Genomic DNA, 13,576 nt, shown 5'->3' on the forward strand with positions numbered 1-13,576 from the left:
TTTTTCATACCTCAACTCCTCTTTTGTGCCAACTCAACATAGCTGCAAGAACACCTTGATATTTTAAATATGTATTTTTAATGCTTTCAGTGTTCTAGACTCCAAAAGCTCCGGAGTAGTGAATTCTAGGCATTTCCAACCCTTTGGGAGAAAATGCTTCGCAACTTAGTTTTAAATGACTTTCCCTTTATTTCTCTTATCATGTAACCATGTCTCCAAGTTTGAGATTTCCCACTAGTGGAAACATCTCAACACCTATCCTGTTAATACTGCTGAAATCTTGTAAGTTTCAATAAGATCGCACCTCACTCTTCTAAAGTCTAATGAATAAAGGTTGTTCTTGATGAGTCAAACCCTAGAACTTGGCTCAGTGGCCTAGAACTTTGGCATTGCCTCTGCTGGTATATCCTTGTTTAAATAGTACTGCAAGTGCACTTTCACTAATACCCTGTATGGTTATAACAACTTTTCCAAGTGGTTAAAGTCTAATTCTCTAGCTATAAAGGCCAAATATCCATTTGTCGTCTTAATTACCTGCTGCACCTGCATGTTAATTTTATTATATTTCATGAGCAAGGACATCCAGGCCTTCTGTGCTGGACTCTGACTTTTGATATTTTTACCAAAAATGTATGTTGTCGCACTTCCTTACATTAAACTTCATCTGGCAAGTTTTCATCCATTCCCTCAACTTATCCTCTTGCACATTCCTTATGTCCTCAGTCTAACCTGCCGCCTCACCTGTTTTAGCATCGTCAGCAAATATGGATCTTGCACTCTATTCCTCCCCCCTCCAATTTACTATGGATAGTAAATAGAAGCTCAAGCACTGATTTTTGTGATGTTCCACTCGTCAAGTCTTACCAACCTGAAAAAGCCCTATTTATCACAACACTAACTTCCTCAGTCCATCTAACACATTATCCCTCCACACATGAGCTTCTACATCTTGAAATAATCTTTTATTGTTGTGGTTCTGTTCGCCGAGCTGGGAATTTGTCTTGCAAACGTTTCGTCCCCTGTCTAGGTGACATCGTCAGTGCTTGGGAGCCTCCTATGAAGCGCTTCTGTGCTGTTTCCTCTGGCATTTATAGTGGCCTGTCTCTGCCGCTTCCAGTTGTCAGTTCGAGCTGTCCACTATAGCGGCCAGTATATTGGGTCCAGGTCGATGTGTTTGTTGATAGAGTCTGTGGATGAGTGCCATGCCTCTAGGAATTCCCTGGCTGTTCTCTGTTTGGCTTGCCCTATAATGGTAGCGTTGTCCCAGTCGAATTCATGTTGCTTTTCATCTGGGTGTGTGGCTGCTAAGGATAGCTGGTCGTGTCGTTTCGTGGCTAGTTGGTGTTCGTGTATACGGATCGTTAACTGTCTTCCTGTTGGTCCGATGTAGTGTTTTGTGCAGTCCTTGCGTGGGATTTTGTACACTACATTGGTTTTGCTCATGTTGGGTATCGGGTCCTTTGTTCTGGTGAGTTGTTGTCTGAGCGTGGCTAAGACAATAACTCACCAGAACAAAGGACCCGATACCCAACATGAGCAAAACTCATGTAGTGTACAAAATCCCACGCAAGGACTGCACAAAACACTACATCGGACCAACAGGAAGACAGTTAACGATCCGTATACACGAACACCAACTAGCCACGAAACGACACGACCAGCTATCCTTAGCAGCCACACACCCAGATGAAAAGCAACATGAATTCGACTGGGACAACGCTACCATTATAGGGCAAGCCAAACAGAGAACAGCCAGGGAATTCCTAGAGGCATGGCACTCATCCACAGACTCTATCAACAAACACATCGACCTGGACCCAATATACTGGCCGCTACAGTGGACAGCTCGAACTGACAACCGGAAGCGGCAGAGACAGGCCACTATAAATGCCGGAGGAAACAGCACAGGAGGCTCCCAAGCACTGACAATGTCACCTAGACAGGGGACGAAACGTTTGCAAGACAAATTCCCAACTCGGCGAACAGAACCACAACAACGAGCACCCCGAGCTACAAATCTTCTACCAAACTTTGAATAATCTTTTATGTGCACCTTATCCAATACCTTCTGAAAATCCAAATACACCACATCTAATAGTTCCACTTTCTCAACTCTGCTTGAGAAATCCTCAACAAACTCCAGAAAATTTATCAGACATGATTTTTTTTTGTCCCTTTTCATAAAACAGTATTGACTGTCTTTGATTACATAAACATTTTCTAAATAATCTGCTATGTGTCCCTTACATAGAATATAGAACAGTACAGGCCCTTCAGCCCTTGATGTTGTGCTGATCTTAACCTACATACCCTACACTTTACTATGAGCTATGAGTTGCTTAAATGCCCCTAATGTACCTGACTCTACTACACTGTTGGTAGTGCATTCCATGCACCCACCACTCTGTGTAAATGACCTACCTCTGAAATCTTCCCTAAGCCTTTCTCCCATCACCTTAAAATTATGCTGCTTAGTGATAGCTGGCTATCTACTCTATCTATGCCTCTCATAATCCTGTACACCTCTATCAAGTCGCCTCTCATTCTTCTTCGCTTGAATAAGGAAAGCGCTAGCTCCCTCAACCTTTCATTATAAGACGTGCCCTGCAGTCCAGTCAGCATCCTGTACACCCTCTCTAAATCTTCCACATCCTTCCTATAATGAGGTGACCAGACCTGAACACAATATTTTAAGTGTGATCTAATTGGGGCTTTATAGAGCTGCAGCATAACCTGGTAGCTCTTAAACGCAATCCCCTTGCTAAACAATGCCAACACGTTAAAAGCTTTCTTAATAACCCTAGCAACTTGAGTGGTAACTTTGAGAGCTGTTTGGATGTGGACCCCAAGATCCCTCTGTTCCTCCACACTGCCAAGAATCCTGCCTTTAACCCTGCAAGCTGCATTCAAATTCGACCTTCCAAAATGAATCACTTTACTCTTTTCCAGATTGAACATCATCTGCCACTCATCAGCCCAATTCTGCAACCTGCAACAGCCCTCCACGCTATCTACAACTCTACCAACCTTCGTGTCATCACCAGACTTACCCACCCTTCCACTACCTCATCCAAGTCATTAATAAAAATCACAAAGAGCAGAGGTCCCAGAACAGATCCCTGCGGAATACCACTGGTCCCCGAGCTCCACGCTGAATACTTTCCATCTTCTCCCGCACTCTGTCTTTTGTGAGCCAGCCAATTCTGTCTCCAGACAGCCAGATTTCCCTGTATGCCATGCCTCCTTACTTTCTGAATGAACCTGCCAAGGGGAGCCATGTCAAATAACTTGCTAAAGTCCATGTGCACCACAACCACTGCTCTACCTTCTTCAATGTGTTTTATCACATCCTCAAAGAATTCACTAAGTTTTTTGAGGCATGACCTGCCCTTCTCAAAGCCATGATGACTATCTCTAATTAAGCTGTGCTTTTCCAAATAATCATAAATCCTGTTGTTCAGAATCCTATCCAGTAACTTGCCCACCACTGACATAAGACTGACTGGTCTGTAATTCCTAGGGTTATCCCCATTCCCTTTCTTGAACAGGAGAATAACATTTGCCACCCTCCAATCATCTGGTACTACTCCAGTGGACAGTGCAGATTCAAAGATCATCGCTAAAGGCGCAGCAATCTCTCCCCTTGCCTCCTGGAGAAACCTTGGGTATATCCCATCTCATCCAGGAGATTTAGCTAACTTAATGTTTTTCAAAATTTCGTTAATCATGGATTATAACATTTTTTTCCAACAACAAGTGGTGCACTAACTGGCCTATAGTTTCCTGATTTCTGTCTTCCTCCCTTCTTGAACACTATTGTCACATTATCAATTTTCCATTCTGCTAGAATGCTCCTGGAATCCAATGAATTTTGAAATATTTTGACCATTGCCTTCACTGTCTCTGCAGTGATGTCGTTTTAAACTCTTGAATGCAGGCCAACAGGTCCTGGCAACCTGTCTGCCTTTCGTCTCATTAATTGTCAAATACTTTGTTTTTTTTAGAGATTGTGACAAGGTCTTTCCTCCCACTAGTACCTTCCTTGTTATCTTTAAGATAAATTGTGGTGTCCTTCACCATGAAGACTAATGCCAACTATTGGTTTAAATTATGTGCTTTTTATGTAAGAGTTATAGAGTCATAGAGATGTACAGCATGGAAACAGACCTTTCGGTCCAACTTGTCCATGCCGACCAGATATCCCAACCCAATCTAGTCCCACCTACCAGCGGCCAGCCCATATCCCTCCAAACCCTTCCTATTCATATATCCATCCAAATGCCTTTTAAATGTTGCACTTGTACCAGCCTCCACCGCTACTTCTGGCAGCTCATTCCATACATGCACCACCCTTTGTGTGAAAAAGTTGCCCCTTTTATATCTCTCCCCTCTCACCCTAAACCTATGCCCTCTAATTCTGGACTCCCTAATGCCAAGGAAAATACTTTGTCTATTTATCCTATCCATGCCCCTCATAATTTTGTAAACCTCTATAAGATCACCCCTCAGCATCCGACGCTCCAGGGAAAACTTGCCCACCACCGACGTCATGCTCACGGGTCTATTGTTCCCTGGCTTGTCCTTACCACCCTTCTTAAACAGTGGCACCATGTTAGCCAACCTCCAGTCTTCCGGCACCTCACCTGTGACTATCGATGATACAAATAACTCAGCAAGGGACCCAGTAATCATTTCTCTAGCTTCCCACAGAGTTCTTGGGTACACCTGATCAAGTCCTGGGGATTTATCCACCTTTATGCATTTCAAGATATCCAGCATTTACTCCTCTGTAATATGGACATTTTGCAAGGTGTCATCATAGATTTCCCTACATTCTATATCTTCCATATTCTTTTTCACATTAAATACTGATGTAAAATACCCGTTCAGTATCTTCCCCATTTTCTGCGGCTCCACACTCAAAGGCCGCCTTGCTGATCTTTGAGGGGCCCTATTCTCTCCCTAGTTACCCTTTTGTCCTTAATGTATTTGTAAAAACCCTTTGGGTTATCTCCTTAATTCTAATTGCCAAAGCTATCTCATGTCCCCTTTTTGCCCTCCTGATTTCCCTCTTAAGTATACTCCTACTGCCTTTATACTCTTCTCACGATTCATTCGATCTATCCTGTCTAAAGTTGTAATGATTGAGATTAATTGCATGCAGCAGGAAGACAATGGTTACTTCAGCTCACGGAAAGAAACACCAAAAGGAATCCTGTGATACAGTGGTGGTGTCCCTACCTCTGCCCAAATGGTCCAGATTAACATTTCACCTGCCCCAGAGACGTGTCATAACACGTCCAAATAGGCTGATGATAGATAATTTACAGGAAACACTTGCTAGCAAAAGAGTCTTATCCAGTGATGTAGACCTGCAATCTTTCACCTTGGAATCTTGTGGAGCAGAGGTTAGAGAGAGCCATGTTCAAGTCCTATCTGCTCCAGAGGTTTTCCATGACGTCTTTGAACAAGTTGATGAGAAAATATGAAGAAACAACCTTTACATAACAATGGGAACAGACTCTGAACTGCATTAAGATTTCTCATGATTTTGAACAGCAATATAGTTAAAAGTTCAAGTTTATGGATGTCTTAGATGGAAAATTGCAGGTGGTTGTTCTTCCATCCATCTACTGCCCTTGGAGAGGTTGAGGATTTGGTCATAGAAGACTGCAGTTTGCCTACACCCGATAGTCTTTCCATTGTGCACTGTGACGATTAGAGTGAATAGTTCAGTTGGTGGGTGGCATGCAAATCATTCTTTGTCTTGAATGATGAAGAGTTTCTTGAGTGCTGTTGTAGTTGCAATCATCCGGGGAGGTGGAGAGCATTCCATTGCATTTGACTCTGCCTTTTGGTTGATGTTTTGAGGAGCCAGAAGATCAGTCACTTGCTGCAGAATTCCAAGCCTCTGACCTGATCTTAGACTTTTTATGCAGTTGATCCAGCTTAGCTTCTGTCATGGTAATTCCCAGGATGTTAACAGTTTGAGTCTTGGTTGTGGTAATGTCCCTGAATAACATGGGAAACTGGTTAGATAATATCTTGTTGGAGATGGACATTACCTGGGACCAGTGTGGCCTGAATGTTACTGCAATTGCAATTTCATCAACCTAAATCTGGATATGGTCTAGGTCTTGCTACATACAGACATGGACTGCTTCATAATCCAAGGAATTGTGAATCATATTGAAAACTCTGTAATCATCATTGGCATCCCCACTTCAGATCTAATGACAGAGGAACGGTTATTGATGAAGCAGCTGAAGGTATTTTGGCCTACCAAACTACCCTGAAATGACTGGGGCAAAGGTGACTGGCAGGACAACAACCACCATCTTCCCCTGTGCTAGGTATAACTGCAAGCAGAGTATAGCTTTCACCTTCATTGCCTTTAACCTCAGTCTCACTAGGACTATTTGCTGTCACATTTGGTCATATGTTGCTTTGATCTCATCAACAGATTGCAACTACAACAGCCCTCAAGAAACTCTTCATCATTCAAGCTCTTCTGTTATTTCATAGTAGAGAAAATATGTAGTTTAAGGAGAATATTCCGAAGAATTCGGAAAATTTTAAACTTGTAACTGACTTTCAATTTATGGTTTGATTGTGGAATCAGTTAACAAGAATGATTTCAATTTCCTTGGTTTAAAGGTATATAATTCAAGCTAATGTTGATGCTTCTGAGGTACTGCTGAATTAACCTGGCCTGTTTACATGATATCGCTCTCCTAAGATGAGTCCTTCTTTTCCAACAGAAGGGACATAGTCTTGAGTTGGAATCCCTGCGCCTGAGCCTAAACAATATGCACAGAGCTCAACTTGAGCTTTTACAGTCTAATCTGCATCGTGAGAAGGAAGAGTCCCTCGCTGAATTGCGAGAGATGCTGAATGATAAACGACGCCAGGAGGTGGCAGTGCTACAGAACCAACAGCACATAGAATTGGAGCGAATTAGGGAACAAAACCTGCAGCAAATGGAAGAAGCTGTGAAGAAGCACCAACAGGAAATGGGTAGAGTATCTTGTAGGATCAGATTGTGTTTTGGATTTGCAAATTATTTACAAGCCACTACTTTTCTTGTACATATGTATGCACTGATAGCTCTTGTCAAAAATGCTATCAGTGTATATGATGATTGTCCTAATTTAGTTTAATTTTGGGTATATTTCCTTAAAAAAAAAACTTGAATGAAAAATCAGTTAGCTTAAACCATGGTTAAGTTGCATTCCTGCTCTTTGGAGTCAATGGTGATTGCTTTGTTTGTTAATTCATGTCAAATTAAATTTGTCAAGAGAAAAGGTCATCTGTTCCTCCACTTATATCAGATTGCTTATATTTCATTAAGACCTGTATGAGCTAAAATGTCCAACAATTAAAAATTGAGGACATGATCTATTTTCTCATGTCCCTTGCGACTGTCTTTGATTGAACAAAACTATTGTCACCTTGCATTCCATTTGACCTTTAACTGAACTGCTCATACCGTTGTATCCTTCAAATATTTGCCAATGTCCACTTGATTTTATACAACATTTTAAAATCCCTCTATGACCTGAGTGCCTCTTCCACTTCTCCCAACTCGATTGCCATCCATACCCTCTTGTGTCCTCAATTTCCGGGGCAGCACCTTCAACAATTTGTACTCTAAATCCTGGGATTCCTCCCTCTGTAGTTTCTCTCTGTCTGTCAGTCTCCGTCTCTGTCTCCCCCCCCGTCTCTCTTCCCCCCCCCGTCTCTCTCCCCCCCCCCCCCGCTGTCTCTCTCCCCCCCCCCGTCTCTCTCTCCCCCCCCCGTCTCTCTCTCCCCCCCCCTGTCTCTCTCCCCCCCCTGTCTCTCTCCCCCCCCACTGTCTCTCTTCCCCCCCTGTCTCTTTCCCCCCCCTGTCTCTCTCCTCCCCCCCCTGTCTCTCTCCCCCCCCCCCCGTCTCTCTTCTCCCCCCCCGTCTCTCTTCTCCCCCCCCGTCTCTCTTCTCCCCCCCCGTCTCTCTTCTCCCCCCCCGTCTCTCTTCTCCCCCCCCGTCTCTCTCCCCCCCCTGTCTCTCTCCCCCCCCTGTCTCTCTCCCCCCCCTGTCTCTCTCCCCCCCCTGTCTCTCTCCCCCCCCTGTCTCTCTCCCCCCCCTGTCTCTCTCCCCCCCCTGTCTCTCTCCCCCCCCTGTCTCTCTCCCCCCCCTGTCTCTCTCCCCCCCCTGTCTCTCTCCCCCCCCTGTCTCTCTCCCCCCCCTGTCTCTCTCCCCCCCCGTCTCTCTCCCCCCCCTGTCTCTCTCCCCCCCCTGTCTCTCTCTCCCCCCCTGTCTCTCTCTCCCCCCCTGTCTCTCTCCCCCCCCCTGTCTCTCTCCCCCCCCCTGTCTCTCTCCCCCCCCCCGTCTCTCTCCCCCCCCTTGTCTCTCTCTCTTTCTCTCTCCCTCTCTCTCTTTCCCCCCCCTTTTCTCTCTTTTCCCCCCCCTCTCTCCCTCCCCCCCCCTCTCTCTCTCCCCCCTCTCTCTCTTCCCCCCCCCTCTCTCTCTCTCTCTCTCTCTCTCTCTCTCTCTCTCTCTCTCTTCCCCCCCCCCTCTCTCTTTCCACCCCCCCCGCCTCCCCTTTTCAAGACCATTGATCCTCCCTCACTGGTCAATACTTCAGTCACCCTCGTATCATCTTTTGCATTTTTGACACAATTCACTCCTTCACTGCTTTTACAGGTGCTGTATAAGTGCAAGGAAAGTGTGAGGACTGCAGATGCTGGAGATTACAGTCGAGACTGTGGGGCTGGAAAAGCACAGCAGGTCAGGCAGCGTCCAAGGAGTAGGAGAATCGAAGATTCAGGTCTCATGAAGAGCTTATGCCCAAAACGTCGATTCTCCCCAGGTGCTGCCTGACCTGCTGTGCTTTTCCAGCACCACACACTCGTAAGTGTGTAAGTACAAGTTGTTCAAATGACTTCATCAAAGTTTTAAAGGAGGTGCAGTTCCTATATACTGCTCTTTGGACAATAATGTGATGAATTGCTGTGCTGGGAGCTAATTCATAAAGAGTTGAATAATGACGCACGCAGAAGGCTTAACCGGAAATGTTATTTAACTGAACAGATGTGATTATTTTGGCAATTGCCAATCTATCTCCACCCTTTGCAGAAGGTCAACCAAATGTCACCTGAATCATAGAACATAGAACAATACAGCACAGAACAGGCCCTTTGGCCCACGATGTTGTGCCGAACTTCTAACCTAGATTAAGCACCCATCCATGTACCTATCCAAATGCCGCTTAAAGGTCGCCAATGATTCTGACTCTACCACTCCCACGGGCAGCGCATTCCATGCCCCCACCACTCTCTGGGTAAAGAACCCACCCCTGACATCTCCCCTATACCTTCCACCCTTCACCTTAAATTTATGTCCCCTTGTAACACTCTGTTGTACCCGGGGAAAAAGTTTCTGACTGTCTATCTATTCCTCTGATCATCTTATAGACCTCTATCAAGTCACCCCTCATCCTTCGCCGTTCCAACGAGAAAAGGCCGAGAACTCTCAACCTATCCTCGTACGACCTATTCTCCATTCCAGGCAACATCCTGGTAAATCTTCTCTGCACCCTCTCCAAAGCTTCCACATCTTTCCTAAAGTGAGGTGACCAGAACTGCACACAGTACTCCAACTGTGGCCTAACCAAAGTCCTGTACAGCTGCAACATCACTTCACGACTCTTGAATTCGATCCCTCTGCTAATGAACGATAATACTCCATAGGCCTTCTTACAAACTCTATCCACCTGAGTGGCAACCTTCAAAGATCTATGAACATAGACCCCAAGATCCCTCTGTTCCTCCACCTGACTAAGAACCCTACCATTAACCCTGTATTCCGCATTCTTATTTGTTCTTCCAAAATGGACAACCTCACACTTGGCAGGGTTGAACTCCATCTGCCACTCCTCAGCCCAGCTGTGCATTATATCTAAGTCCCTCTGCAGCCAACAACTGCCCTCCTCACTGTCCACAACTCCACCTATCTTCGTATCATCTGCAAATTTACTGACCCACCCTTCGACTCCCTCATCTAAGTCATTAATAAAAATTACAAACAGCAGAGGACCCAGAACTGATCCCTGCGGAACTCCACTTGTAACTGGGCTCCAGGCTGAATATTTACCATCTACCACCACTCTCTGACTTCGACCGGTTAGCCAGTTCTCTATCCAATTGGCCAAATTTCCCTCTATCCCATGCCTCCTGACTTTCCGCATAAGCCTACCATGGGGAACCTTATCAAATGCCTTACTAAAATCCATATACACTACATCCACTGCTCTACCCTCATCCACATGCTTGGTCACCTCCTCGAAGAATTCAATAAGACTTGTGAGGCAAGACCTACCCTTCACAAATCCGTGCTGGCTGTCCCTAATCAAGCAGTGTCTTTCCAGATACTCGTAAATCCTATCCCTCAGTACCCTTTCCATTACTTTGCCTACCACAGAAGTAAGACTAACTGGCCTGTAATTCCCGGGGTTATCCCTATTCCCTTTTTTGAACAGGGGCACAACATTCGCTACTCTCCAGTCCCCTGGTACCACCCCCGTTGCCAGTGAAGACGAGAAGGTCATTGCCAATGGTACTGCAATTTCCTCTCTTGCTTCCCACATAATCCTAGGATATATCCCGTCATGCCCAGGGGACTTGTCTATCCTCAAGTTGTTCAAAATGTCCAACACATCTTCCTTCCTAACAGGTATCTCTTCTAGCTTAACAGTCCGTTTCACACACTCCTCTTCAACAATACGGTCCCTCTCGTTCGTAAATACTGAAGAGAAGTACTTGTTCAAGACCTCTCCTATCTCTTCCGACTCAATACACAGTCTCCCACTACTGTCCTTGATCGGACCTACCCTCGTTCTCGTCATTCTCAGGTTTCTTACATACGCATAAAATGCCTTGGGGTTATCCTTGATCCTATCCGCCATTGAATCGAATTGCATTGCTTATTTCATAGACTTTCCAGGCAATTTATTATGTGCCTAACACTCTAATACATTTAGTACAAGTCATTTCCAATCGTGTAATCAAATCTCCCTAGATTTAGCATCCTTTATTCAGATGAAACATTTATTTACATCCATTTGTATGTTTGAAATCAGTGCCTTCACTTCTGGAGTTTGACCTACTTTGGTTCGTTCCATAGAAGCCATATCCTGAGTTCATGTATCAAACTCCTGTTTCAAATAGATGGTCCAGCTCATAGCCACCTAATAATGTATTGTATATAACTGGTGTTTTGCACTATTTGAATTTTCTCAGATGGTTTTTTTTGCACTTATTTGTTACTTGATGACAAAATCTCCAGTCTATGAATTTAGGCTAGTACATTTAGAGAGAACATCATTATTAGGTTTGTGTTTCTCAAGAAATTACAGTGCTCCCATTAGATGACAATCCATACAGGGTGGTTTCAGTTATCCGTGGTTTGACGCAACCCGAAAATATTACATGGAACATTCCAGAACAAGGAACCGGGGACTGCCGGGGAGCTAAATTTCCCATTTAAATGAATGGGTTCGCTACTATCCGCAATATTGGTCACCCGCAGTAGGTCTTGGAATGCATCCCCGGAGACATAGGGGGACTACTTTACCAGAGAAATACCATACAAAGGTCTTTGCATCATAAGCATGAAAGGCAAAGAAAAGTCAATTATGTTGTTTGGTAATTGTGTGTTTTGAGATTTCTCGATTGAGTGGGGGACACCGCATGGAGTCAAAGAGCTTATAATGCAATAAGAATAAGGTTTTCAAAAATGGGAATTTGGTGAAAGGTGTTTCATTCAACATGAGATGAACTGAGAAGTACTGTGGAATATGTGCTTTCAAATGAGCTGAATGTTTTGGTTTTAACTGAAATTGATTGTGTAAATTCACTAGGATACTGCCTCTATAAATGAAAGTATGCAGAAAGACATGGGGATACTGGATCGTCAGTATTCCCATGTGCCAGTAGGCCAATGCAAGTAATGAAGTTATGTGATAAATGTGATCAGCAGTTGTGTCTACATTCAATATGAGCTTTGATAGATTGATTAGGAAAAAGAAAGATATGGCACCTTAACAATGCATTTCCCCTTCAGTATTGCACTGGTTTCAGGTTGGTTTCAGTCTATGGAGTGAGATCTCTAACTCAGATAAGAATGCTATCCCTGAACCACAATTAATTTGTTAGGTTATACTATAGAATTGAAAGGAAAAAGGGAAACTGCAGCAGGTCCACTGACCCTCTGTGACCATACTTTTGTTTCTAGAGGATTTAAGGAAGGCGTCAGAAGAAGAAGCTGCTGTTTTAAAGGCCACGGTAATCACAGAGGAAGCAAGAAAACTGCAAGTATGAATTGCCCTGTTATTTAAATTTTAGGAATACTTTACTCTTTGGCACACAGTTACATTGCTGTCATTATGGACTAGACCAGACTCCTTCAAAATATTTTAAGAAAGGAGCTTGGACCCTAACTTTTTCTTTAAAGGCAAATGTGATGTGCTGTGTTCCAGATGCAATGTGACTGGTCAGACTACTCAAAGTTAAGCAACGCACAATTTATTTAAACACTGTGTAGTTAAAATACAACCAAAGAAAGAATTTGAGAATAATACCTCTATTGTAAAACTTAACCAAATAAAAGATAGATTAGCTATTACCAACTATTTGAATACAGTAACCATAAATATCCTCCTTGGCAAAAAGGAAAACTGAGAAAATAGATTTGTCTTGCAGGTAACTCAGTAGCAGAGGCAAAAATCCCAGCTTCTAGGTGTAACCAAGAGAAGGAAAAGATAGCTTCTAATGCTTAAAGCTCACAACAACAACTGCTTAAAGCTAAATCTAAAAGCTAAATAAAAACTAGAAAGCCTGTTCTGACAGAGCTGGCCACATCCAGCTCAGCTGCCTCCTTTGTTTCAACCTGGGGGAGGAAAAAAAGCCCCAAGGCCTCACAAGCTGTTTACTCTGTTGGTTTTGATAGACTGTTCTGTACCTCACTTCAAAAAAAAGATAAAAGCCACAGCATTGTCATACTCTCAACAGTACCCAAAAAAATCTCATCCATTTACTGCTTTAAGATTTTTAGGTTTCCCGTCTCTACCACACTCCCATGTATTACGTTGAATCCCATGTAATTCCCTCATTTCTGATATGAATTTTGGCAAATTTTGTTTGCATTTTCTCCAATGCCTTAACATCTTTACTGAAAATTGTTACCTAGTATTAGAGACACCAGTCTAACTGAGGTCTAACCAGTGATTTTCAGAGATTTAGCACCATGTCATGCTTTTCTACTTGAAAAATGTCACCAGCAAATTTCAATATATTACTTCCTGTTTCATTAATAAGTTGATCAGCTTAATGAAGCAATTTGTTGACAACGGATCTGTGCAGGATTTCTTATTGTGTTACTGTGTGCTGGTCCAACTGGTTTGAAATTTTCGGTTTCTGCAAACTTCCCTATTACTGATAATAAACTGACAAAGTTGTGAATACTTTTTTCTCACATCTTTTGAAACATTGACAATCCTTCAATCCCCTGGCATTCTCCCCAGTGCAAGGCACACTGAAA

The 13,576-nt window shown here is 43.6% G+C and overlaps 1 protein-coding gene across 4 annotated transcripts in view; it reads left to right on the forward strand.

Moving 5' to 3' along the window:
* pcnt (pericentrin) overlaps positions 1 to 13,576 on the forward strand; it is a 310,379-nt gene that overhangs the window by 88,826 nt on the left and 207,977 nt on the right. For all 4 annotated transcript variants that reach the window (XM_072578710.1, XM_072578712.1, XM_072578709.1 and 1 more), the window contains 2 exons: positions 6,762 to 7,017; positions 12,272 to 12,351. In XM_072578710.1, coding sequence (XP_072434811.1) covers positions 6,762 to 7,017; positions 12,272 to 12,351 — 336 coding nt within the window. The remainder of the gene's footprint in view (positions 1 to 6,761; positions 7,018 to 12,271; positions 12,352 to 13,576) is intronic.

This window comes from Chiloscyllium punctatum, chromosome 10 (genome assembly GCF_047496795.1).
Source record: "Chiloscyllium punctatum isolate Juve2018m chromosome 10, sChiPun1.3, whole genome shotgun sequence".
In the NCBI taxonomy this organism is placed as follows: Eukaryota; Metazoa; Chordata; class Chondrichthyes; order Orectolobiformes; family Hemiscylliidae; genus Chiloscyllium; species Chiloscyllium punctatum.